General features: G+C 43.9%; 1 protein-coding gene across 6 annotated transcripts in view; it reads left to right on the top strand.

The window, feature by feature from the left end:
* Window positions 1-24,239, top strand: part of LOC308467742 (far upstream element-binding protein 3-like) — a 312,914-nt gene that overhangs the window by 109,368 nt on the left and 179,307 nt on the right. For 5 of the 6 annotated variants that reach the window (XM_080989443.1, XM_080989441.1, XM_080989440.1 and 2 more), the window contains exons 4-6: window positions 5,931-5,977; window positions 8,507-8,578; window positions 10,713-10,770. In XM_080989443.1, the coding sequence (XP_080845569.1) occupies window positions 5,931-5,977; window positions 8,507-8,578; window positions 10,713-10,770 (177 nt within the window). The remainder of the gene's footprint in view (window positions 1-5,930; window positions 5,978-8,506; window positions 8,579-10,712; window positions 10,771-24,239) is intronic. The other variant, XM_080989444.1, reaches the window with a different exon arrangement.

Below are 24,239 nucleotides of genomic sequence, written 5' to 3'. Positions count from 1 at the left end.
GTTATATTTTAAAAACTTTATTCTCTTTTTTTCTGTACTCTGTATTTCTTGTATTTTTTGAAACTTTAATAAATATCATTTAAAAATAAAAATTAAAAAAAAATTAACTGTAATGTGGAAATGACTCAGGAAGCCACCCATTTTGGGGAAAAGCAGGGGGATGGCATGACTTTGAAATTTGAGAAGTAGCTTTGTTACTCTTGGGTGGCTCGGCAGTTTTTCCAGCGTTTTTAAGTCCAGAGAGCCTATATCCAATCTCAGAAGTTCAGATAAGGAGAGGCAGACTCTCAGTCTGGAGATCCAACGCCCTTTGTTCTCCCAGTTGTTTTGGATAATCAGAACTATCTGATCCAGCTGCAAACACCTCTTAGTATGGGGGGGGACCCTTGGGCTCCTTCCTGGGATTATATATGGACTGTGCAGCTTGGGGGCTCTCCCTGGAAGGATTAGGGATCTCCAGCCTGCCTGGCGGTACCCACTCAGCATTCCTCTCCTGGGGCCCAGGGGACTGCACTGGGCTCTCCGCCCCCTGACCACCAACCGCAAGGTTCTCAATGCTCTCCAACTTTCGAAGAATCAGTACCAATGACCTTCTGGTAAGTAAGCTTTGTTCTCCTAACAAACTTAGCAATTTCCCAGCTCCATACTGTGAAGGTAGCTTTTGAGGAGTTGTCTGGGCAACGGCGTGGGACGATTGGGTTACTTTAATCTCTGAACTCATTCCTGTGGTCCCATTGTACTTGGAATTTTTCGGCCTTGGGCCTTTTGGCTGCTTTTGGGGGGGGGTCTTCAAAACAGCTAGTTGGCTGCTGTTTAGGACTGTGGGGAGACTGTGAGTCGGCATCATGCCCATTGCCCCCCTCCTCCACCTGCTCCCCTGTCCTTGTTTCTAGCCCATCAGGCACCTCTTGTTCAATTTCAGCAATTGCCCAGTCCAAGAGGTCTGTCAGGCTTAATTTTTTAGTTTTTCCTTTTAGAAGCTCCCATCCTTCTTGGACTCCCTTCTCTTGGAGTATTCCTGACCATGGGATCTCACCCAGTACCGCCTTAAGGTTTTTGAAATTGGCCTTCTTAAAGTCCAGAGTGCATGTCTGACTACGCTCAGCTCTCCCTTGCCTCTGTATCCTGAAACCCAGGAGAGCACTATCACTTTCTCCCAAGTTTGCAAGTACTTCCACTTCGTCAACCAGTTCTTCCCTATAGGCGAGGATCAGGTCCAAAATAGATGATCCCCTTGTTGGTTCTTGCACCTTCTGCAAAATGAAATTGCCAGTGAGGCAATGGAGGAATTTGTCAGACCTTATATTCTTGGCAGAGTTTGAGTTCCAACAGATATTGGGGAAGTTGAAGCCCCTCCCCCCCATTACTATATCTCTTCTTTTTGAATGTTTGGTAATCTGCTCTAGGAATGCATCATCCAAGTCTTCAGTCTGGGTTGGTGGTCTATAGCAGATCCCCATAGTAAGGTCACTGTTGTTTCTCTCTCCTACAATTTCTATGCATATACTCTCAATCTGCTCTCCATGCTCCAGGTCATGGATTTCTTCACAAGTGTTTGCATCCTTTACATATAATGCTGCTACATCTCCCTTCCTGTTTAGTCTACAGTGGTACTTCAGGTTAAGTACTTAATTTGTTCCGGAGGTCCGTACTTAACCTGAAACTGTTCTTAACCTGAAGCACCACTTTAGCTAATGAGGCCTCTTGCTGCCGCCGGAGCATGATTTCTGTTCTCATCCTGAAGCAAAGTTCTTAACCTGAAGCACTATTTCAGGGTTAGCGGAGTCTGTAACCTGAAGCGTATGTAACCTGAGGTACCACTGTATTCCTTTTGAACAGGTTATACCCCTCATTTCCTATATTCCAGTCATGAGTCTCATCCCACCAGGTTTGAGTAATGCCAGCCAGGTCGTATTTGCCATCCTGAACTAAAAGCTCCAGTTCGTCTTGCTTGTTTCCCATACTCTGTGTAGAGACAACAGAAACCAGGATTCGTTCCCTCCAGCTGCTTCTTTCCTGTAGTTTCTTGCCCTTTAGCAGGTTTCTGGAGCACCACCTCAGTTTCCTGTGCATCAGTGAAGCTATTATCCTGAGTGCCAGGTGCTCTTCTGTCGTTTGTAATGTTGTCTCCCTCCCCCTTAACATCTACTTTAAAGCTCTCTTGATCAGGTTCTTGATACTCTTATCAAACACATTATTGCCAGCCGCTGTGAGTTGCAGCCCATCTCTCACCAGAAGTCCTTTTTCAAGGAAGCCGAGACCATGATCCAAGAAGCCAAATCCTTCCTGATGACACCACCTGCACAGCCAGTGGTTTACCTCACGTATTTTCCTCTCCTTGGTCCACAACCTTCAACAAGAAGGAGTGATGAAAAGACTACCTGTGCCCCAAGTCTCTTCAGCTCCCTGCTCAGGGTCTCACAGTCCCTTGTTATGCATTGCAAGCTGTGTGTGGCAGTAATATTAGTACCCACATGAATCAGAAGGAAGGGATAGTGGTCAGTGGGCTTTATAAGACTTGGCAACTTCTCTGTCACATCGTGAATCTTTGGCACACTACTGCCTTGGTTCCCCTCAGTAGGGAGTCACCTATCACCACCACACATCTCTTCCTCCTGCTGTTCTTCCACCTGCTGTTCTTGAGTCTTCTCCACTTGTCTATTGGAGCTTATTTTGATATTCTTGAGAAGTTACAAAGGCAGGAACCTTATGGTTTGAATACTTCCTATTCCTTCCTCTCGCCTTGTCATGTTTCGACTGCAGTTTCTTTTCTCCAGTATCGTCTCCATGGAAGGTAGTAAATGGGTTATCTGCATACTCACCCTCAGTCAGGAACTCTGGATCCAAAGGGGTTGGATCAAGAATGGAGAAAGACTCCTCCAAGTCTATCTATCTTCTCCTGTCTCTTTCTTCTCTGGGGGTGGTAGGAATCATTCTGTGCACTGTACCTTTCACAGCCACCTTGGTGTCAGTAATTTGCACATTCAGCAACAGTTAACTGGAGTACTTGGCTCAGGACCAATGCATCTGCTTTTATGTCCAAGGCTCAAGGTCACGAGCTGGTTTACAGTAAGTACAATTTACTCAGTTTGGAGCAGGCAGTTGCCTTTGCACTCCAACAGGAGACTTTCAGGCTTTTAGGATACAGCCGTTTTGCAAGGATGTGATTGCAGGAGCTTGCAGTCAGCAGTGAACAGAACAGAGCAGCAAGGTGGTGGGAAGAACAAAGCAACATAATTATGTATTTGTATGTAGTGTTTATTGAAAGATAGACTATCAAGTATTCAACTGCAGACATTTTTGCTACTGTGTGCGACTTGCTCACGGCAACTGCTGTTGTAGCTTCTCTGGCACAGAATTGGTGTCAATGGTCAGAGCATGGAAGCGATTTTGCAACTCCAATGACAAAGCATGGCTCATGAATGTTCTACTTCTGTGCATCAGATTCCTCCAGGGGTTCATCTATTGCAATGGGCAATCTTTCACCTCCCTAGGGGCACCCCATCTGTCTTGCTGCTCCATCACAGTCGATTCAGCTCTATCAAGCAACTCTGCATGTTGTCCTGTTGCTTGAGGTGTGGCTAGACGGGCCTCAAGTTGCTGGAGCTTCTCTTCCAGCAAGACAACCAGCTTGCACTTGCTACAAGTGTACTGTTGCTTGTTCCCTGGCAGTAAGATAAACATAGCACAGATGTTGCAGGTCACTGCAGCAGCTCCCTCACCCTCCATGTCTCTTGGTCCTATGCACACCAAGGGACAGAGTTCTGGGCCTCCCCTTTAAAGTCCCCTGCTAAACGCTCTTGCAAACACCTGTGTGCACTGAGCTAAGTTTGACTGCTGCTGGCTTCTAGCTCCTCCCTCAACCTGGCTTCCTCTCAACTGTAACTCTTCCCCCTCAAATCCTGTGTTTCCGCAGAATGATCAGGCTCTAAAAGACACAAGCTCACTCTCGTCAGTCTACTCCAGCAATCATTGCTCCTGATTGCAAGGTCTCCCTGAAGCTGCAATGAGAATTCAAACCGTTAGAATTCAGGAACTGCCAATATTACAGGTGCCACATGTTCCTTGTTTCGCATCTGTAAGAAATCAATCTTTTAATGTGGCAACACCTACAATTTAGAACTCCCTGCCTATTGACATCAGGGAGGCACCTTTGCTATATTCTTTTAAGCACCTGCTGAAAACATTTTTGTTTAGGCAAGCATATCCAGACATGTAGAATGTCGACATGCATTTTAATCTGGTTTTTAACATATTGCCAATTTAAATTATTCTTTGAATGTTTTAAATAACTTTTTTGCAGTTTTTGCTGATATTTTATTGTTTTATTCTTTTTTGTAAACCACTTACTCAATTGGCAGCCAGCCAAGCTGAATCAAAATTTATTGGTCAACCTAATACAGGTTATAGCCTAAAAACAAATAAGCAAACAGATTTTAACAAGCAAAGTTAATAACATAAAACACATACATACACACATGTTTCAGGTCACAAGGCTAGACTCATAGGCTATTCTGAGTTGGGAAGCTTTTATCAAACTTAACTGGATTGAACATAACAGGTTTAGCCCTGCTAGTCAGCATATGTTTCATTTTGTCAATGCCACTATGTTAATGAATATTTTAATTATCCTTAAATCAGCAGGGATTACTCATTCCCCACAATGCACCTGCATACATCTTATGACTCTTATCTGTGTTACTGGGCAGATTTGGGAAGTAACTCTGTGTATAAAGGGCTCAGGTTACAGCATATCTATTGGACCTGTGGATTTGAGTAAAGACTTTTTGATGAGATCATCTGAGGAAGAAGTTGGAAAATTGCCAGACTTTAGAACCCAATCTTTGCAAGCAACTACTGTAAACTAGGGACTTGTCTGTGGACTTTAACACAGCAAGAACTTTGAAGCAAAGAACCCCCTCTGGACTTAGTGAGAGAAGACTACTTGTACATCTGTTTTAAAAAAAAAAAGTGTGTGTGTGTGTGTGTGTTTGTGTGTGTGTGTGTAGTGTGTGTTGGTGGTGGCCTAGTAAAGACAACTCTGCTAAATGGCCTTTTTCTGCAGTGAGCTTAACTGTATGACAGCTTCTGCAGTGCATACACATGACCCCAACACTAAGGGTGGTGATTAGCCCTGAGAACGTATTAAAATATTTTGACCTTGGAATTTCATATAACATTATGTATCCTTTACTATCTGGCATTCACAGATACAAATCAAATCCCTGCAAGAAACTGGACAACAAAGTGTCTTTTCAGCTGGTACTGTAAACTCAGCAGCATTGGTACCAGGACATTTTTAGAGTTGGTGCCCCACCAAAGTGAAAAGCCCTATCCCGTGTCTGTAATGTGCTTCACGTTTAGGGATGGGGCAAGAGCAGACAGGGCCTTCTGCACAGTGCTCAGGACACAGGCTAGCTGGGTTTGGGGTCACTCCTCCATATATCCTCTTAGGAAGCTGATGGAGGCCACCAGCTGAAAACTCCATTCTTCATTGCCCAGTTTTCCAGAATGTTTTAACTAGTTACTGACGGACAGTGGTGTCTTGCAATAAAGAAGAATCAAAGAATGACGCAGAGTCAAAAGATTCACAGTAAAGGCAAAAACTTTACTGAGGCAACAAACTTCATTACAAGCACTGTACAAGTGAAAGAAAGAGGGAGAGAGCAGCTCGCTGAGCATAGGATTTTATCCTGGCTCAGCGTGACCTTTATGTAGTCAAAACAATATTTGCTTCAGAAGTGAACCTGCTAGAATATTCCAGCACTTTCCTGTTTCTGCTCTCAAAAACTTTAGTCATGACAGTTCCTACTTCACTTTCTGGGAACTAAAACATAATTTCTGAAATGCTTTGAGACTGTTGATGCTATTGGAAAAGGCATTAATTTCTCCCTGTCATTTTAAGTCTTCCCCTTTTCTTTTCTCTTCAGGGTAATAACCGAAGAATTCAAAGTGCCTGACAAAATGGTTGGATTCAGTAAGTATTCTAGTTTGAGGCAATTTTTCTCTTGGCTGCATAGGGGGCCTCTATGAACACTCCTTCCATTGGAAGACTAACTTGTATTATGATAGGTAGTGCTCGGCATAGCATTGCAGATTTCTGTTAATCCTTCTGAGAACATGGCAGTTTCAGGGGAAATGCTTGTCATATGAACTTTAAAATAAATTGAGGATGATTTAGTTACTTCCTGACTGCTACAGCAGCCTGTAGTTAAAGATCTTGATGACAAACTTTGCTAGTAATGTGCTGTGGGGGATAAGCGAAGGGGAAATTGTGTGGGGCATATGTGCGTGGGAAGAGGATATACCACTGAAGAGCCATTTCACAGGGAGAATGCGCAGCTTGATAATGGAGCATGTGCTTTGCCTGCTCAGGGTCCCAGCTTCATAACTGAAGCCCTGCTGGATCTGACTAAAGGGAGCTCATCTAGTCCAGCATTCTGTTCTCTCACTGACCAATCCGATGCCTCTGGGAAGCCATCAGGCTTAGTATACTCTCCCTGCTTGTGATTCCCAGCAGCTGATATTCAGAGGCATCCTGGTTCCAACCATGGAAGTAGAACCGAAGGGGAGGCTTAGCTAGTTCTCACAGTGGCCAACTAGACACACATTATGAGAAGCCTGCAAGCAGAACATGTGTGCAATAGCACTATCCCTACTTGCAAGTCCCAGTAACTGGTAGCCACTGCCTCTGACAGTGGCAGTAGAACATAAGAGCTTGCTGGATGATTGAGTGGGTGGTTGCTGAACAACTCCAAGCACGCCTGGAGGATGCGGACCATTTGGATCCCTTCCAATCGGGATTCAGGCCTCACCATGGGACTGAAACCGCCTTGGTCGCGCTGGTTGATGATCTCCGGCGGGCTAGGGACAAAGGTGAGAGTTGTTTCCTAGTTCTGCTGGATCTCAGTGGCCTTTGATACCATTGACCATAACATCATTCTGGACCGTTGGGGGGGGGGGGGCTGGGAGTTGGGGGCACTTATACAGTGGTTCTGCTCCTTTCTCCTGGGCCAAAAAGTGGTGTTGGGGGATGAGTGTTCAGACCCCTGGGCTCTCACTTGTGGGGTACCTCAGGGTTCCGTCCTCTCTCCTATGCTTTTTAACATGAAGCCATTGGGAGAGATCATCAGGGGGTTTGGGCTGGGTGTTCATCAGTATGCGGATGATACCCAGCTCTACCTCTTTCAAATCAGAACCAGTGAGGGCAGTGAAGGCCCTGTGTGAGTGCCTGGAGGCGGTTGGAGGATGGATAGCAGCTAACAGATTGAGGTTGAATCCCGACAAGACAGAAGTACTGTTCTTGGGGGACAGGGGGCAGGCTGGTGTGGAGGACTCCCAGGTCCTGAACAGGATAACTGTGCCCCTGAAGGACCACAGCCTGGGAGTCACTTTGGACTCACAGCTGTACATGGAGGCGCAGGTCAATTCTGTGTCCAGGGCAACTGTCTACCAACTCCATCTAATACTCAGGCTGAGACCCTACCTGCTCGTGGACTGTGTCTCCAGAGTGGTGCATGCTCTAGTTATCTCCTGCTTGGACTACTGCAATGTGCTCTATGTGGGGCTACCTTTGAAGATGACTGGGAAACAGCAGTTAATCCAGAATGCGGCAGCTAGGCTGGTGACTGGGAAGAGCCACTGGGACCATATAACACTGGTCCTGAGAGACCTGCATTGGCTCCCAGTACGTTTCCAAGCACAATTCAAAGTGTTGGTGCTGACCTTTAAAGCCCTAAACGGCCTTGGTCCTGTATACCTGAAGGAGCCTCTCCACCCCCATCATTCAGCGCGGACACTGAGATCCAGCGCCGTGGGCCTTCTGCCTGTTCCCTCACTGCAAGAAGTGAGGTTACAGGGAACCAGGCAGAGGGCCTTCTCAGTAGTGGCGCCCACCCTGTGGAACACCCTCCCATCAGATGTCAAGGAAATACGCAACCATCTTACTTTTAAAAGACATCTGAAGGCAGCCCTGTTTAGGAAAGTTTTTAATGATTAATGCCGTATTGTGTTTTTAATATTCAGGTTGGGAGCATCCTAGAGTGACTGGAGAAACCCAGCCAGATGGGCGGGGTATAAATAATAATCATCATCATCACCTAGTCCAGCATCCTGTTCTCACAGTAGTCAACCAGGTGCTGCAATAGGAAGCCGACAAGCAGGATAACCTTCCAGCAGAATATGGGAATTAGCAGTGCTGGATGGAAGTGGTCAGCTCTTTGTTGACCCCTCTTCCTCAACTTTTAGGACTGAAGGTGTGTCAACTCAGTTACGCTTAATAACCAAAGCAGGTGGGGGACAGTGAAGAACTTAAACTAAAGATTTGGGAGTGCTGGCATCTCCACCTCCTGTTCTTCAAGACACTTAAGTTTTCAGTTGCTCCCGACACAGATGTGTGCAAAACTTCAGTCCAGGTATTTGCTTGGGTCTTACTCTTGATAAAAAAACAAAACTTCTAGTCTGTGAGCAACAGTTAAATTCTGATCAATTGAAATTTTTGTTTTAGTTATAGGCCGGGGCGGTGAGCAGATTTCCCGGATTCAGGCAGAGTCAGGCTGCAAAATTCAGATTGCACCAGGTAAGACTATTTCTGCCTCACTCTCCACTTTCTAGAAGAACCAAGGCATCATCAAAATAACACAGTTGCTAGTCTTTGAGTGGTATACTAATATAAAACCATCAGACCAACTTAAAAGCTGAGAGAAATGTTCTGTAAAACATCCTCTTAGAGTCCCAAAGTGTTCCTCCACAAGGCTTCTTGCTTGGGCCCATCTCTATACCCTTATTTGTCCCTCTCCTTTAACAAGAGGGATAAGTCCTTACAAAAAACATGCCCCACGTTCCTGTCCCAAAATCAGAACCCTTTTTCTGCCCAAGAAAGGGGGCAGCATAGAACCCACTTTAAAAGACTTATGCTGATAGATCAAGCCCTGAACAATTTTGGGGATACAGTGTTGTATCCAATGTTATCCCTACTCAGAATAGACCCATAGAAAATAGAACATGACTGTTTTAGGTCAAGTCATTTTCAAGATGTCTGCTCTTGAGTAGGGCTAACAGTGGCTCCAGCAACTTTGGTCCCAACTTGTTCAGTGCCAGACAATTTTTTTTTGGGGGGGGGGGGAGTTGCTGCTCAGAATAGCTTCAGGATGAGGCTGGCATCACTCCTTTCTCCAAAACAATATCAAGACTGAAACTTGCAAGCTTAAGGAAATATGTGTGGAATTAGTTCGCTATGGCTAATTTATGCAGGAGATAGAATTCAAAATTCTCTGCCTCCAAAAGCCATTCTCTGTTTTACAGGTAGTCTTGGTTCTAGATCCAGGCATGGTGTATGTCCATGTGCATGCTTAAAAAAAATTATATATTGTTATTCATTAAAAATATCCAAGGTTTACACCAATTGAACATAAAACTAGACAATAAAAGCCATATAAAAGTGTTAAAATCAGAAATAGGGTAACTTGCGGAAAGAGGTATTTCTTAATTGCTTGCATAAACCTGACAGAAAAGTTTTCAGCAGGCATTTATGTCGCAGTCTCATGCTGCCAAGCCACGGCAGAGCTCAGTGGAGGGAGAAGTCAGCCAACCAACCAGCCAGCCAAGTCTCAGTGAGGTACTTGTCTAGAGGCAGAGTTCATATACAAGGTCCAGTCTAGTCCAGTCCTAAGATCAGGAGCATCTCAGTTCACATAGTCAGAAGGTTCCAGGAGTCAAGAAAGGCAAGGGTCCAAGGTCACAAGAAGCAGCAAGATCTGATCAGGAACGACGAATGTTGTTTGCAGCAACTGACTGAGGCTGGAAACCCTGCTTAAGAAAGTTGGAGCCAGGTGGTTCTCATTAGGAGCAAGACGGCTGATCAGCAGCAGGTGGAGTCACTTTGCCTTCTGCTCCTTCAGAAGCTGACTCCTGGCTCATGAATCTCTATTGGCAAAGCATTCCACGAAACTGAGCCAATGATACTAAAAGCTCGGTTTTCTGTTGTTTTCTGCCTCACCAATCTGGGGAATGACCAACAACACTCCTGCAGCTGCAGCACTCCAGGTGGTTCCTGAGGTACTCAGGGCCTAAGTTTTTCAGGGCTTCGCAAATTAATGCAAGGACTTTAAACCTGGTTTCGTACAAGGGTATCACATACTGCCAGCCAGATTTCCCTATCAGCAGTCTGGCTGCCCCATTCTGTAGCTTCTGAACCAAGGCCCAAGGGCAGCCACACATAGAGTGCATTACAGTATAATAATAATAATAATAATAATAATAATAATAATAATAATAAAAAATTTATTATTATTTATTATTTATACCCCGCCCATCTGGCTGAGTTTCCCCAGCCACTCTGGGCGGCTCCCAATCAAGTATTAAAAACAATACAGCATTAAATATTAAAAACTTCCCTGAACAGAGCTGCCTTCAGATGTCTTTTAAAGATAGGATAGCTACTTATTTCCTTCACATCTGAAGGGAGGGTGTTTCACAGGGTGGGTGCCACTACCGAGAAGGCCCTCTGTCTGTTTCCCTGTAACCTTATTTCTCGCAATGAGGGAGCCGCCAGAAGGCCCTAGGCGCTGGATCTCAGTGTCTAGGCTGAACGATGGGGGTGGAGACGCTCCATCACCAGTAACCAACCAGCTGGAAGCTGCTAGGTGGTTGAGAATTATGGGACGCTCAGTATGTGTTGATCTTTTATTTATTTATTGCTTTGTCTTTTGTAGACTGTGGTGGGTTGGTGGAGAGACCCTGCGTGCTCACCGGAACTCCAGAGAGCATTGAGTGAGTTGTTTTTTTTAAAAAAATCCACACATACATTTATATAATACTGGTTGCTTCTACCCCTTCCCTTCTGTCCTCTTTCCTCTTTCCTTTTTCCATTACACTTTTTTCTTCTGTTTGTTTGCTTGCTATCATTTTTATAGCTGCCACAGATGATCAGACGGCCAGCCGTAGACTCATCATGCACTAGATCCACCCCCACCTGCCGTCTCTTGGTTAACAGCTCAGCAGTTTGACCTGTTGAAGGCTTCCTTCATATATACACATTTAGCTCCCTTTCCCAATGTAGACAAATCTTCATAGTCCTCTTTAAAAAAAAAAAACAACAACCCTCAAGTGGGTTTGTTTGAACATGGGCACCATTATCGTTCTTCCAGTTGACTGATAATCTTAATTTATTCGATACCTGGAGATTGAAGCATCCCACTGAAAAGGATATTACTTATTTTTCCGAAGATAAAAAATCAGGAGGGAGAATAGACGCAATTTGGGCCTCTAAAAAATTGACATTGAGCTTGGTAAAAGCAGAGATTCTGAATAAATCTCTCTCAGACCATAATCCAGTTACTATACACATAAGATTTAAAAAACATACGAGAGGGAGGTGGAGGATGAATGATGAACTTTGGAGAGATGAGCAAAAGGTGAATAAAATGAGGGAATTGTTGAAGGAATTTTTTGAAATTAATGAGAAACATGGGACAGACAGGAAAATCATTTGGGATACCAGTAAAGCCTATATGAGAGGAATTGGAATACAACAAATGGCAAGAATAAGGAAGGATAAAGCAAAGGATACTACGGAAATAAATAAACACATAAGGGAGAAGGAAAAAGAACTGTTGAAAAATCCAAAACAAGAGAGTATAATCCTGAATATTAAAATTTTACAATCCCAATTAAATAATTTAATAAACACAGAGGTAGAAAATAAGATTAAATGGACAAAACAAAGGTGTTTTGAATCGGCAAATAAACCCGGTAGGATGTTGTCCTGGCTAACAATGGAGAAGCAAGTGGATAGGGTTATAAATAAGATTATTGTACAAGGAAAAGAAATTACAGACCCGGACCAAATAAAAATGATGTTTAGGAATTTTTATAAAAAATTATACGAGTTGGAAGATAAAGATGAGAATAAAATTAAAGAGTATGTAAGAGAAAACAAAATCCCTGAACTAGATGGCAAGGAATTTAGTAATTTAAACTCGTGCATAAGCTCAGAAGAAATAAGAGAGGTGATAAGGAAAATGGAAACTGGGAAATCACCAGGCCCAGACGGAATACCGATTACATATTACAAGAAACTAGAAGAAGTAGTAATCCCTAGACTTAAAAAGATCTTGAATGAGATAATGGAAGAAGGGAAAATTCCTGACTCTTGGCGCGAAGCATGGATAACCTTATTACCAAAACAAGGAATGGACCCAAATATTATAAAGAACTACAGGCCAATTTCACTACTGAATATTGATTACAAAATTTTCGCAGGTATTTTAGCAAATAGATTGAAAAAATGCTTGAACTGAGTAATAGGCAGGGACCAGAATGGCTTCTTACTGGGGAGACAGATAAAAAATAATACAAGAATAGTGATTGATCTTCTAGAATATATTGATATGAAACCTAGCAAGAAGGTGGCAATGCTACTGGTAGATGCGGAGAAAGCCTTCGACAGTGTGGCCTGGAATTTTCTGGTCCACACTGTGGAAAGTTTGAAACTTGGGAACAAAATTTCTAATGGTATTAAAGCGATATATGAAAACCAGAAAGCTAAGCTAATAATTAACAATGAAATAACTGAAGAATTCCAAATTGAAAGAGGCACCAGACAAGGATGCCCTCTATCCCCACTTTTGTTTATTATGACGCTGGAAACACTCCTAATAGCGATAAGAAAGGACCAAAAAATCAAGGGGATTAGTCTAGGTAACAGACAATATAAAGTCAAAGCGTTTGCGGACGATGTAATCATTACCACAGAAAACCCAGAAGAAAGTATACCAGAAGCACTAAAGAAATTGTTTGAATATGGAGGAGTATCAGGCTTCAAGTTAAATAAAGAAAAATCTAAATTACTAATGAAAAATATGGGGGTAAAGGAACAGGAAGAACTGGAAAGAGTAACAGACCTTAAAATTACCACGAAAGTTAAGTATTTGGGGATCTGGATCACAAATAAAAATACCAATTTGTACAAGAATAACTATGTGAAGAAGTGGAAGGAAATAAAAGGACATCTAAATAAATGGAATAAATTGAACTTGTCCTTATGGGAAAGGATATCCTTGATAAAATGTAAGTTCTACCAAAAATGCTCTTCCTTTTCCAGACGATCCCAATAATTATCGGGACAAAATGTTTTAAAGGTTGGCAAAGGGATCTTTCTAATTTTATCTGGCAAGGTAAGAAACCAAGAGTAAGGTTCAAAGTTCTGATGGAGCCTAGAGAAAGGGGCGGGTTCGCAGTCCCAAACCTCAAGCTGTATTTTGAGGCTGCATGCATGACATGGCTGAAAGATTGGATGTTACTGACAGATACCAAAATCTTGGACCTGGAGGGCTGGGACAAAGTTTTCGGGTGGCATGGCTACCTGGGTCACGATAAAATAAAAGCACATAGAGGAGTCACTAACCATTTGGTGAGAAAGGCCCTATTCGAAGTCTGGGAAAGAAATAAAACAATAGTAACAGCCAAAACTCCCTGGTGGCTATCACCTATAGAGTCATCAGCCTTGCATAGAAGCAATATGAAAGATAGCTGGCTAACATATAGGGAACTCGTAGAAGAGATAAAAGATTGCCCAACAGTAAAGAAATTTGAAGAATTAAAAGAGAGGGGAGTGAATTGGTTAGAATATTTCCAATTAAAAACAATATTTGAGAAGGATAGGAAGCTTAAGGGGTTTGATAAAAAAAATCTTGGTATGGGAAAAAGAAATTTTATATAACAACCAACAGACTCTCTCAATAATATATAAACTGTTACAAAATGGGAAAGTAGAAAAGGAGGAAAAAGGAGACGCTATTAAAAAATGGGAACAAGATCTGGGCCACCCAACTGAATATAATGAATGGGAAAGACTATGGACAAAAAAATATAAATTTTACAGCATGTTACCTAATAAGAGAGAACTATATGAAAATGTATCACAGGTGGTACCTGGCACCAGAAAGGCTTGCAAAAATGAATAAAACATATAATAATAAGTGCTGGAGATGCAAGATACAAAAAGGAACCTTCTACCATATGTGGTGGACATGCCCCGAAATTGGGAAATTTTGGAGCATGATCCACAAAGAAATAAAGAAAATATTAAGAATATCATATAGTAAAAGGCCAGAGGCATTCCTTTTAGGAATTTTAAATGACGATATTCCAAAAGACAAAATTAATTTTTTCTTATACGCAACGTCTGCAGCAAGAATCCTTGTGGCTAAGTACTGGAAAGGGAATCAGTTACCCACTAGGGGAGAGTGGCTATGTAAGCTCTCAGAATACTTAGAATTAGCCAAATTGACAGACATAATAAGACAAAAACCAAAAAGTGAAGTAAAAAAAGAATGGGAGTGCCTAAATGAATACCTCAAAAGTCAAGGTTCGAGGGCAGAAATCTGTCTGAGTCTGGAATAACCTTGTGAAGTGAAAGGATATGAAAGAAGGATTTATATCTAGATGTTAGGATAGAGATGATAAAGAAAACAGGAAGACCCAATGAGAGATAAAGGAGGTGCTGTGGGATTGGTAGAAGTCAATGTCTGGTTGTTGTTTTAGTGTTTATAATATTAACTTGTAAGATATGGATTTGGGTTTTTTTTGTTTTTTTGTTTTTTGTTTTTTAGTTTTCGAATGTTGATTTTTGTGTGTTGTGTATTATTATTTTTTGATATTTTTCGTGGTGTTGTTGTGTGGAAAATACTAATAAAATTCATAAAAAAAAGAACATGGGCACTTTTTAAGAGCTGAAAAGTTACCCTGCAGTTGTAGATAAGACCCCAAATAAGCATTTGACTGGCCTTCTGACATACAGCTCTTGTTATTCATGGCAGGTGGTGAGCCAAGTCACTTGGAGGAGATAATAATAATAATAATAATAAATTTTATTTATATCCCGCCCTCCCCAGCCGAAGCCGGGCTCAGGGCGGCTAACAACAATAAAATAATGCAACATTCTAAAAACATTTCATTATAAAAAATAATTAAAATCAAATCGATGGCAACCATTAAGCAAAGATTCTGTGCAGATTGCCAAAGGAGGGAGTCAGGCTGCGCCCTGACCAAAGGCCTGGTGGAACAGCTCTGTCTTGCAGGCCCTGCGGAAAGATGTCAAAGTTCCTCTGTGGGACATACCAGGAGAGGCGGTCCCGTAGGTACGAGGGTCCTAAGCCGTATAGGGCTTTAAAGGTTAAAACCAGCACCTTAAACCTGATCCTGTACTCCACCGGGAGACAGTGCAGCTGGTATAGTACCGGGTGAATGTGATCTCGCAGCGAAGACCCCGTAAGGAGTCTCGCCGTGGCATTCTGCACCCGCTGGAGTTTCTGGGTCAGTCTCAAGGGCAGCCCCACGTAGAGCGAGTTACAATAATCCAGTCTGGAGGTGACCGTCGTGTGGATCACAGTGGCTAGGTCAGGGCGAGAGAGATAAGGAGCCAACTGCTTAGCTTGGCGGAGATGAAAAAATGCTGCCTTTGTTATAGCTGTAATCTGCGCCTCCATAGAGAGGGAGGTATCGAAGATTACACCCAAACTCTTAACGGACGGTGCTGGCACTAATTGCACCCCCGCAAGAGATGGGAGTTGCCCCCTCAATCCCATATCGTCCCGTCCCATGTTAAAAAGCATCGGGGAGAGTATCGCACCCTGAGGCACTCCACACACCAAGGAGTGGCGCGATGACAATTCCCCCTCAAGCGCCACCCTCTGTCCCCGACCAGAGAGAAACGAGCGCAGCCATTGAAGGACTGTGCCCTGGATCCCCACATCGGCAAGGCGGTGGTCCAGGAGTTTGTGATCGACGATGTCGAAGGCTGCTGACAGGTCTAGAAGAATCAGCAGCCCCGACCCGCCTCGATCCAGCTGTCTGCGGAGATCATCTGTTAGGGCGACCAGAGCCGTCTCAGTCCCATGACCAGCGCGGAAGCCGGACTGGAATGGATCCAGAGCCGATGTTTCATCCAGAAACCCGCCAAGCTGTTCAGCAACCGCTCTCTCAATCACCTTACCCAGGAATGGAAGATTCAAAACCGGGTGGTAATTGGATAGATCTAAGGGATCTAATGATGTTTTCTTTAAGAGCGGGCGCACCACTGCCTCCTTCACTTCCCCTGGGAATATCCCGGTGCCAAGGGACAAATTGATGATATCCCCCAGGGGGGCTCGCACCTCGTCTGGACACGCTCCAGTCAGCCAAGACAGGCACGGGTCGAGAGGACAGGTGGTGGGCTTTCCAGCTCGGAGGAGTCCACATCGGCTGGGGATATCTGGTCAAAGTGGTCCAATACTGGATCCGAGGACAGTCAAGGGGCCTCCAGTTCCTTTATTGTATCCAAATTGGCAGGGAGGTCATGGCAGAGCAACAGGACCTTCTCTGCAAAAAAGCTCGCAAATGCCTCACAGCTGTGTGTCAAATTGTTATTTAAATTTGGCTGTCCCTCGAGGGACGTTAAAGACCTAATTATACTAAATAATTGCGCCGGGCGAGAGCTAGCGGATGCAATGGAGGCCGAGAAGTAAGACTTCTTAGCGGCCTTCACTGCCATCTCCTAGGTTTTCATAAAAACCCTGTAAGATGTTCTTGAAGCTCCGTCACGGGCACCCCACCATACTCGCTCTCGCCGTCTGAGGTCCCTCTTCATTTTCCGAAGCTCCTCGGTAAACCAGGGAGCCCGGTTTCTGCGGAGTCGCAGAGGGCGCTTAGGTGCGATCTCATCGATGGCTGCCAGGAGCTGGATATTCCAGCCCTCAACAAGCTCAGTCAATGAGTCGCCAGGGGGAGCAAGGTCCCACAAGGCTTGACGGAATCTATCAGAGTCCCTCAGCCTCTGCGGGCGAGCCCAAATCGGCTCGCCACCTAAGCAGGGTGGGGATGGAAAGTCAATCCTGGCTTTCAGAGCGTAGTGATCAGACCATGGCACCTTCATCGAAGGAGACATGATCACATCTATACCGACGCCAAAGATCAAATCCAGCGTGTGGCCTGCTTGATGTGTGGGGCCCGAAACAAACTGGGAGAGCCCTAGTGTCGCCATGGAAGACACCAGGTCCAGAGCCTGTGAGGAGGGAGTGGCATCAGCATGGATGTTGAAGTCCCCCAATACCAATAGGTTAGGGAACTCCAAGGCCCAGCCGGCCACCGCCTCTAGCAGGCCTGACAGGGTGGCTGCTGGTGCACTAGGTGGCCGGTACACCAGCCAGACAGCCAAGCTCACCTCGGAGCCCCACACTAGGCCAACACATTCAATGCCGGGGATCGATGGCGATGGTAGAGCCCTGAAAGAACAATCTTCCCGGATTAATAATGCCACCCCTTCCCCCCGGCCCACAGTCCGCGACTGGTGGAGGACGGAGAAACCCGGGGGCGCCATCTCTCGTAAGGTAACAGTTTCCCCTTCGCGCACCCAGGTCTCCGTCACACAAGCCAGGTCAACCCCCTGCGAGGTAAAGAAATCTCGCAGGGTGGCGGTTTTGTTGCCTATAGATCTGGCATTGCACAACACCAGTGACGGAGGTGAGTAATCCTTGCTCACCCTACCCTCATCCTTCGGGATGGGGCGCAGATTGGAAGGGGTACGAGCATATCCGTATCTCGATCCCCTTCGCCTGTGACATCTGCCCCCACCGCCATACCTCCCTCGCCCCTCCACGGTAGCAATCCCAAGCCTCATACTAGCCTCCATTTACAAAATAGAAAAACAAAACAAACCAGAAACAATTATACCAAAACAAAACCAATCCCCACCCCACTCAACATCCAACCCCAAACCAGAACAAAATAAAAATACATGAATAAAAACCACCGTTCACGATGGTACAACAAAGTAAAAAGTAAAAACACCTTTAAAACACTTTAAAATATATTTTTAAAAAATTAACATTTGCTGCAGCAGCACCAGTGTCCTTAAGCTGTGGTGGTGGTGAGTGTGGGCCCCGCCCCCTAGGCTTGATGGAGTTGGCCTGCAGGAGGGAGCGGCCTTCCCCAACACTCACAGTGGTGGCAGCAGCAGCAGCAGTGTCCCAGGGCCTGAATGAGGCCTCTTAAAGCTGTGGCGGTGGTGAGTCTGGGCCCCACCCCCTAGACCTGGTGGAATTAGCCTAAGGCGGGAGCGGCCTTCCCCAACACTCACAGTGGCGGCAGCAGCAGCAGTCACAGATAGATAGAAACTTTATTCGTGTTAGCCGATGGTCATAGCAACAATAAAACATTACAATATACACAGAAGAAAGGAAATTTAGTATAAAAGCACAGTTTAGGGTCTTGAATCAATGGTCAGATAGTGGCCCTTATTCTAATTGCCCCTGCTAAGAACCTAGCAACCTTTGCTGTTACCTGCTCTGTTTGGTCTGACAGGAGAAAGGACACTGTGGCAGTAGTGCATCCTGCGATGGTCAGTACGATTGGGGTGATGATCTCGTTCCTCAGGTCTTTGTAGAGAGTGCAAGACAGGAGGATGTGTGCCACTGTTTCGGTGCTACCGTCTCCACAGGGGCAAAGGCGTTTCTCATGCGGGATCTTTTGGAATCGGTCCTCAAGTCCAGCAGATGGCAAAACATTCAGTCTTGCGAGTGTGAAAGCACGTCTGTATTTTGGGATAGCTAGTTTGTACAGGTATGGAGCCAGAGAATCAAAATGGGTAGATGGAAATTGACAATACCATGGGCAGAATTTCCTTATAGTGGCCAGGGTGTTCTGATGCTCGATATCTTTTAGAAGTTGACAAATTAGAATGTTTGCTTTGGTTAGGCCCATAGTGAGTAGGTGTTGTGGGGATAGGCAGCAAGAGTGGAGTTTTTGGTAGATGGTTTTAAGCCATACACTTTTGTGGTAGTCTTGAAGTACTAAGGATAATAAACCGGGGGGATTTGAGTTTAGGTGGAGCCAGAAGTTAAAAGTTCTTTGCCAAGTCCGTACTTCTACTGAGGGGAAACTTGCCTCCATTCGCAGTGATGGAGAAAAAATCTGCCTTAAGAACTTTGATTGAACAGCTTCCAAAGTACCAAGGTGGTTACCAGTCCAAATCTGACCCCCGTATAATAGTTGTGCTAGGGGTTTAGCCTGGAAGACTTCTAGGACTGAGAGTATGTGTTTGCCACCCTTTGTATGGAAAAACCGTGTCAGAGTTTTGGCACTTTGGGATGCTTTTTCTTTTGCACATTTTTGGTGTGCTCCCCATGACCCCATGGACTGGAAGATAAGGCCCAAATGTTTGAAAGCTTTGACCTGTTCGATTGGCTGATTTTCCATACGCCAACTGTGGGGCCTATAGCTTCTTGAGAAAACCATAACTTTGGTTTTCTGATAATTCATGGCCAGGTGTTCTCTCTGGCAATACACTGAAAATTCTCTTATCAGTTTTTTAGGCCTACTTTTGTTTGGGATAAGAGGACCGTATCATCAGCATGTAATAGTATAGAGATTGGTTTTGAGGCCAGCTTAGGGGCATGGAACTCTGGAGATGTTAGACACTGAACCATGTTGTTTATGTATAGGTTGAACAGTGCTGGGGCTAGAATGCATCCTTGCTTAACTCCCTTTGTAGCTGGTACAGATCCTGTAAGTTGACTGTTGTAGAGCAGCGTACTTTCAGCACAGTGTCTTTATAAAGGCAGTTGATCAGGTATAATAATATTTTGTCTGTGCTTGAGGTGTTCAACTTAGCCCATAGTCTTGCTCTTGAAATTGAGTCAAAAGCAGCTTTCAAACCAATGAAATCTGCATACAGCACACCGTGTGATTGCTTGGCGTACTTATCTATGAGATGGGCTAGGACAAAGCAATGGTCTATAGTAGATCTGCCTTGCCTGAATCCTGCTTGCTCTTCAGCAAGGATAGCCTCAGCATCAATCCAGTAGGTTAGTTTGTTATGGAGATGCTTTGCATATTGTTGTTGTTTAGTCATTTAGTCGTGTCCGACTCTTCGTGACCCCATGGACCAGAGCACGCCAGGCACTTCTGATAGATCTATAGCTAGTCGGATCTGATGTAGGGCCCTTTTTGAATATTGGGATGATTACCGCAATGGCCCAGATGTCGGGGAGTAGACCAGATGAATCAATATGAGATAATATTGCTGCAAACAGGTGCCCACCAGTCAATATTGAACTTCAAAAGTTCCGGAGGCAAATGATCAATGCCTGGGGCTTTATTGTTTTTAGCTGCGTAATTAGTTTTTTTACCTCAGTTATAGATACTGGGGGCCAAGCTGGTAATTTTTCTGGAGATACTGTTTGGTGATTAGGCTGAGCATCCTGGTCTTGAAAAAGTGAGTGATAGTACTGCATCCATTCTTGGGGTTTGATAGTTCAAATTGGCCCATTGCGCTCATGCTCCAGGAGGCCTGATATGGTATGCCAGAAGCAGGATCTGTCCTTGTCATGCGAGGCCTTTATTAAGCTGTGCCAGGCTTTTCTTTTGGCTTTCTGTCTTTTCCATTTTATTACAGTGGTGCCCCGCAAGACGAATGCCTCGCAAGACGAAAAACTCGCTAGACGAAAGAGTTTTCCGTTTTTTGAGTCGTTCCGCAAGACGAATTTCCCTATGGGCTTGCTTCGCAAGACGAAATGTCTTGCGAGTTCTTGCGAGTTTGTTTCCTTTTTCTTTAAGCCGCTAAGCCGTTAATAGCCGCTAAGCCGTTAATAGCCGCTAAGCCGCTAATAGCCGTGCTTCGCAAGACGAGAAAACCGCAAGACGAAGAGACTCGCAGAACGGATTAATTTCGTATTGCGAGGCACCACTGTAGTTGTTTATACTTCTATCTAAGAGAGACATATGCAGTAAATTGAAGAAGAGACTTGGAGGTTCTATATTTACAGTAAGCTCTCTTCAGGTGTCTTTGCCTGTTTGCACTCAAAGTCAAACCAGTTGGAAAATTCCGCCAACCTTTTTGTGGCGGTGTTTTTGATTACAGCTCTTAAGTGTAGTTGCAGCCAGTCAGTGTCTTGAATGATTTCATGGCCCCAGCAGCGGAGTTAGCTGATATATAGCTGAGCTGAAGGACAGCCATACTGCTATTATAAGTGCTTAGCTAATGAGAGAGCCTCAGTTTTTATTTCTAGAAGCTGGTTTTCAAAATTGTGCATGACATGGAGAAAATGCATAGAGAGTTTTTCTCCCTCTCTCATAACACTGGAACTTGTAGATGCCTTACAAAGGTAAATGTTGGAAGATTCGGGACAAATAAAAGGAAGTCCTTCCATGCAGTGCATAGTTAAGCTATGGAACTCATTTCTGCAGGACACAGTAATGGCCACCAACTTGGATGGCTTTAAAAGAGGATTTGAAAAATCCACAGAGAAGTCTATTGATGGTTGTCCTCTCTGTCTCAATGGTCTGAGGCAGAAATGCTTCTGAATACCAGTTGCTAGAAACCACAGGAGTGGGGAGTGCTCTTGTGCTTGGGTCCTGCTTGCAGGTTTCCCACTGGGGCATCTGAGTTGCCAAGGTGAGAATGGGATGCTGTATGAGATGGGCCGCTTTTGGTTTGATCCAGCAGGCTCTTCTTATGTTCTCATTTATTTACTTTGCTTGCCACTAACCCCCTCCTCACCCTCCCCAAGGTCCTCTTTCATTTGCACTGGAGCATTGGCAAGGTAAACAATGGGAGAAACACCTAGGGGGCTTGAGGGGGAGACCCAGGGTTTTCACTCACTTACGCAGCAACTTGATCAAGAGAATAAAGAGTTCCGGAACATTCTGGTGTTGCTTACCGTCTTCAAGCTGCAGTATTAATGAGAGAAGACCCCCACATATCTCTTTTGACGGACAGTGTCTTGTAATAAATAAACAAAAGCACGCAGATTCAAAAGTCCAAAAGAAAAACATTTACTAAAAGGCAAAGGCTTGTTACAAAAACTTCAGAAAATAGCTTCAGACATACAGATACAAATGAAAGTAAAAGAAAGAGAAAGAGAGCAGCTCACTGAGTGCAGGGATTTATCTCTCCTGGCTCAGCATGACCTTGAGAATAGTCAGAATAATATTTTCATCAGAAAGGAACCTTCTAGAGTCTTCCAGAATCTTCTAGAATTTTTTTGCACTTTCCAGTTTCTGCCCTCAAAGACTTTAGCCATGACATCTTTCTCTCCCTTTCTTTTTAAAATAATTTAAAGTGTATAGGCATAAACGCATACAGAATACAATAAAAATGGTGGATATGGCAAGTAAAAATAAATGTGAAAGTAGAAAAATTAAACACAGATACAGAGGAGGGGTAAAAAAACCAAGAAACTACTGAAAATAGAGTGCTGCATCCAATTGTTGCATATGAGAAGAAAAAGCGGGTCAATTCAGTTCTCAATAAAACCTCTCCACATACTTGTCTGTGTAGAGCAGTGGGTTTATTGGGCTGTTAAATTGAGTTAGCATAGGAGAAAAAATTATACCATATCAAGTAAAAAAGATCCATTTTTGATGAACCATTAAGGTCTCTCCATTTATTTGTCAGGTGTTCTGACAATTCAGTGTCCCATACTTTTGTTCCTGGGACGAAGATGATTTGGACTTCCAATGGGCAGCCAGTGTCAATCTGGCTGCGGCAAGAAGCATAAGCACAAGAGATTTATGCATGATAAATGGGTTGGTCCCACACTCCAAGGATATGTCAGGTTTGCATTTTTTGGCATAGAAAGTATTGGTTTAAAGTTTTAAGATCTTTCCTATTTTAGTTGTTTCAAGATGGTTTTGGAGGCTTCTCTGTGTGATACAAGCCGGAAGGTTCTAGCTGACATGTGAGCTTTCTATTATGCCTAGAAACAAGCAGAAGGTTCCTGATGTTTGGGTTATTCCTTCAGAGAAGCTGAACTGGTTCAGACTGGTTGTGTTATCTCTTTTTGTCAAGGTCATTCTGTCTCTTTTTCCTTATGGTGTGGTGTTCTGTACATAGTATGCTTAAGTGCTAAGTTTTAGTCTTATTGTAAGTTTAAGCTTTTTTTAATGCAACTGGATTTTTGCTAAGAGACTATGCCAATCCTGAGTTTATAGATTTGAACTGTTATGCTCATTTACCTTCAGTAAACTTTGCTGAATGAAGCTGATTGCCTCTGGCCTACTTTTTGGGAACCCTTCAATGTGTTTGTTTTTACTCTAATTATACATGGAGTGCAATATGGAGCAAAATCATGACAGGAAAGGAGTGCCAGAGCTGGGTCTGGGGGAAGTATCTGTCAGGTGATGATGGAAATGGTATCAAAAGTTTGGATCCAGAATTGAACTATGCAACAGTTCCACCACATGTGGAGCAATGTTCCAGTGTGTCCACAGCCCCGCCAACATAAATTGGAAGAGCCTTTTGCCAACTCTGGATAGACAGAGTAGAGTCCAATGCCATCTTAATAGTGTCTTCCATGTGGCTTCCTGTATTCTTACAGAGATAGTTTTAAGTGAGGGTTAGACCATATTGCTTCCTATACTTGTTCCTCTATCCGAAGGCAAGATCACTCTCCCACACTGATCATAGCCCCTGGGAAGAGCCTGAAACTTTACTAAGTAGAATTTTGTATATATTGGAAGCCATACCTTTATTACTTAAGGTCGCATTAATACAAAGTACAGTTTGCAATCGGAATTATTGAACCCCCATTGCAAATCAAGTTTATTATCAAAAGTTGCAATTTCAGCTGAATTTGGGGGAACCACTTGAAGCATCTGTTGTGTTGAGCTATTTCAATTGTTTTTGTTTGATTGTTTGATTTACTCATTGCAAACAGCTGAAAGTCTGTAAATTTTGATAATAAACCTGATTTGCAATGGGGTTCAATAATTTTGATTGCAACTGTAGTTAATAGTTCACAGGTGGCTAACCTGTCCCGCAAGGAGTGTAAGCACTAGGGGTTGAACACAGGAAACTGCGTCATACTGAGTCAGACCATTCCTTTATCTAGCTCAGTATTGTCTACTCTACACTGAATGGCAATGGCTCTTTAACCTTTCAGGTAGGACATGTCTCTCAGACATTCCTGGAGATGCCAGGATTGAACCTGGCACTTTCTGCATGCAAGGTAGATTCTACCACTTGAGCTACAAGCAGGCAAGTTAATGGTTTGTGTCAGGTAGGAGAAGCCACTGCAGTGAAAATGAAGTGTTTTGAGAAGTTAGTTGGACTTTGTGACCTCCTTTCCCCCTCTTCCCAACTCCTAAGTCAAAATGGGGTATGTCTGATAGGCGGGTGTCTGATCTAAAACAGAGAATTGCCATCATGGATGCCTGTTATTTCCTCTCTTCTACTTTCTATCATTTCTCTTTTCATGCTTACC

The sequence above is a fragment of the Podarcis pityusensis genome (genome assembly GCF_964106645.2).
Source record: "Podarcis pityusensis genome assembly, chromosome: W".
Taxonomy (NCBI): Eukaryota; Metazoa; Chordata; class Lepidosauria; order Squamata; family Lacertidae; genus Podarcis; species Podarcis pityusensis.
Note: the sequence above shows the minus strand (reverse complement) of the source record. Positions and strands in the feature narration are given on the sequence as shown.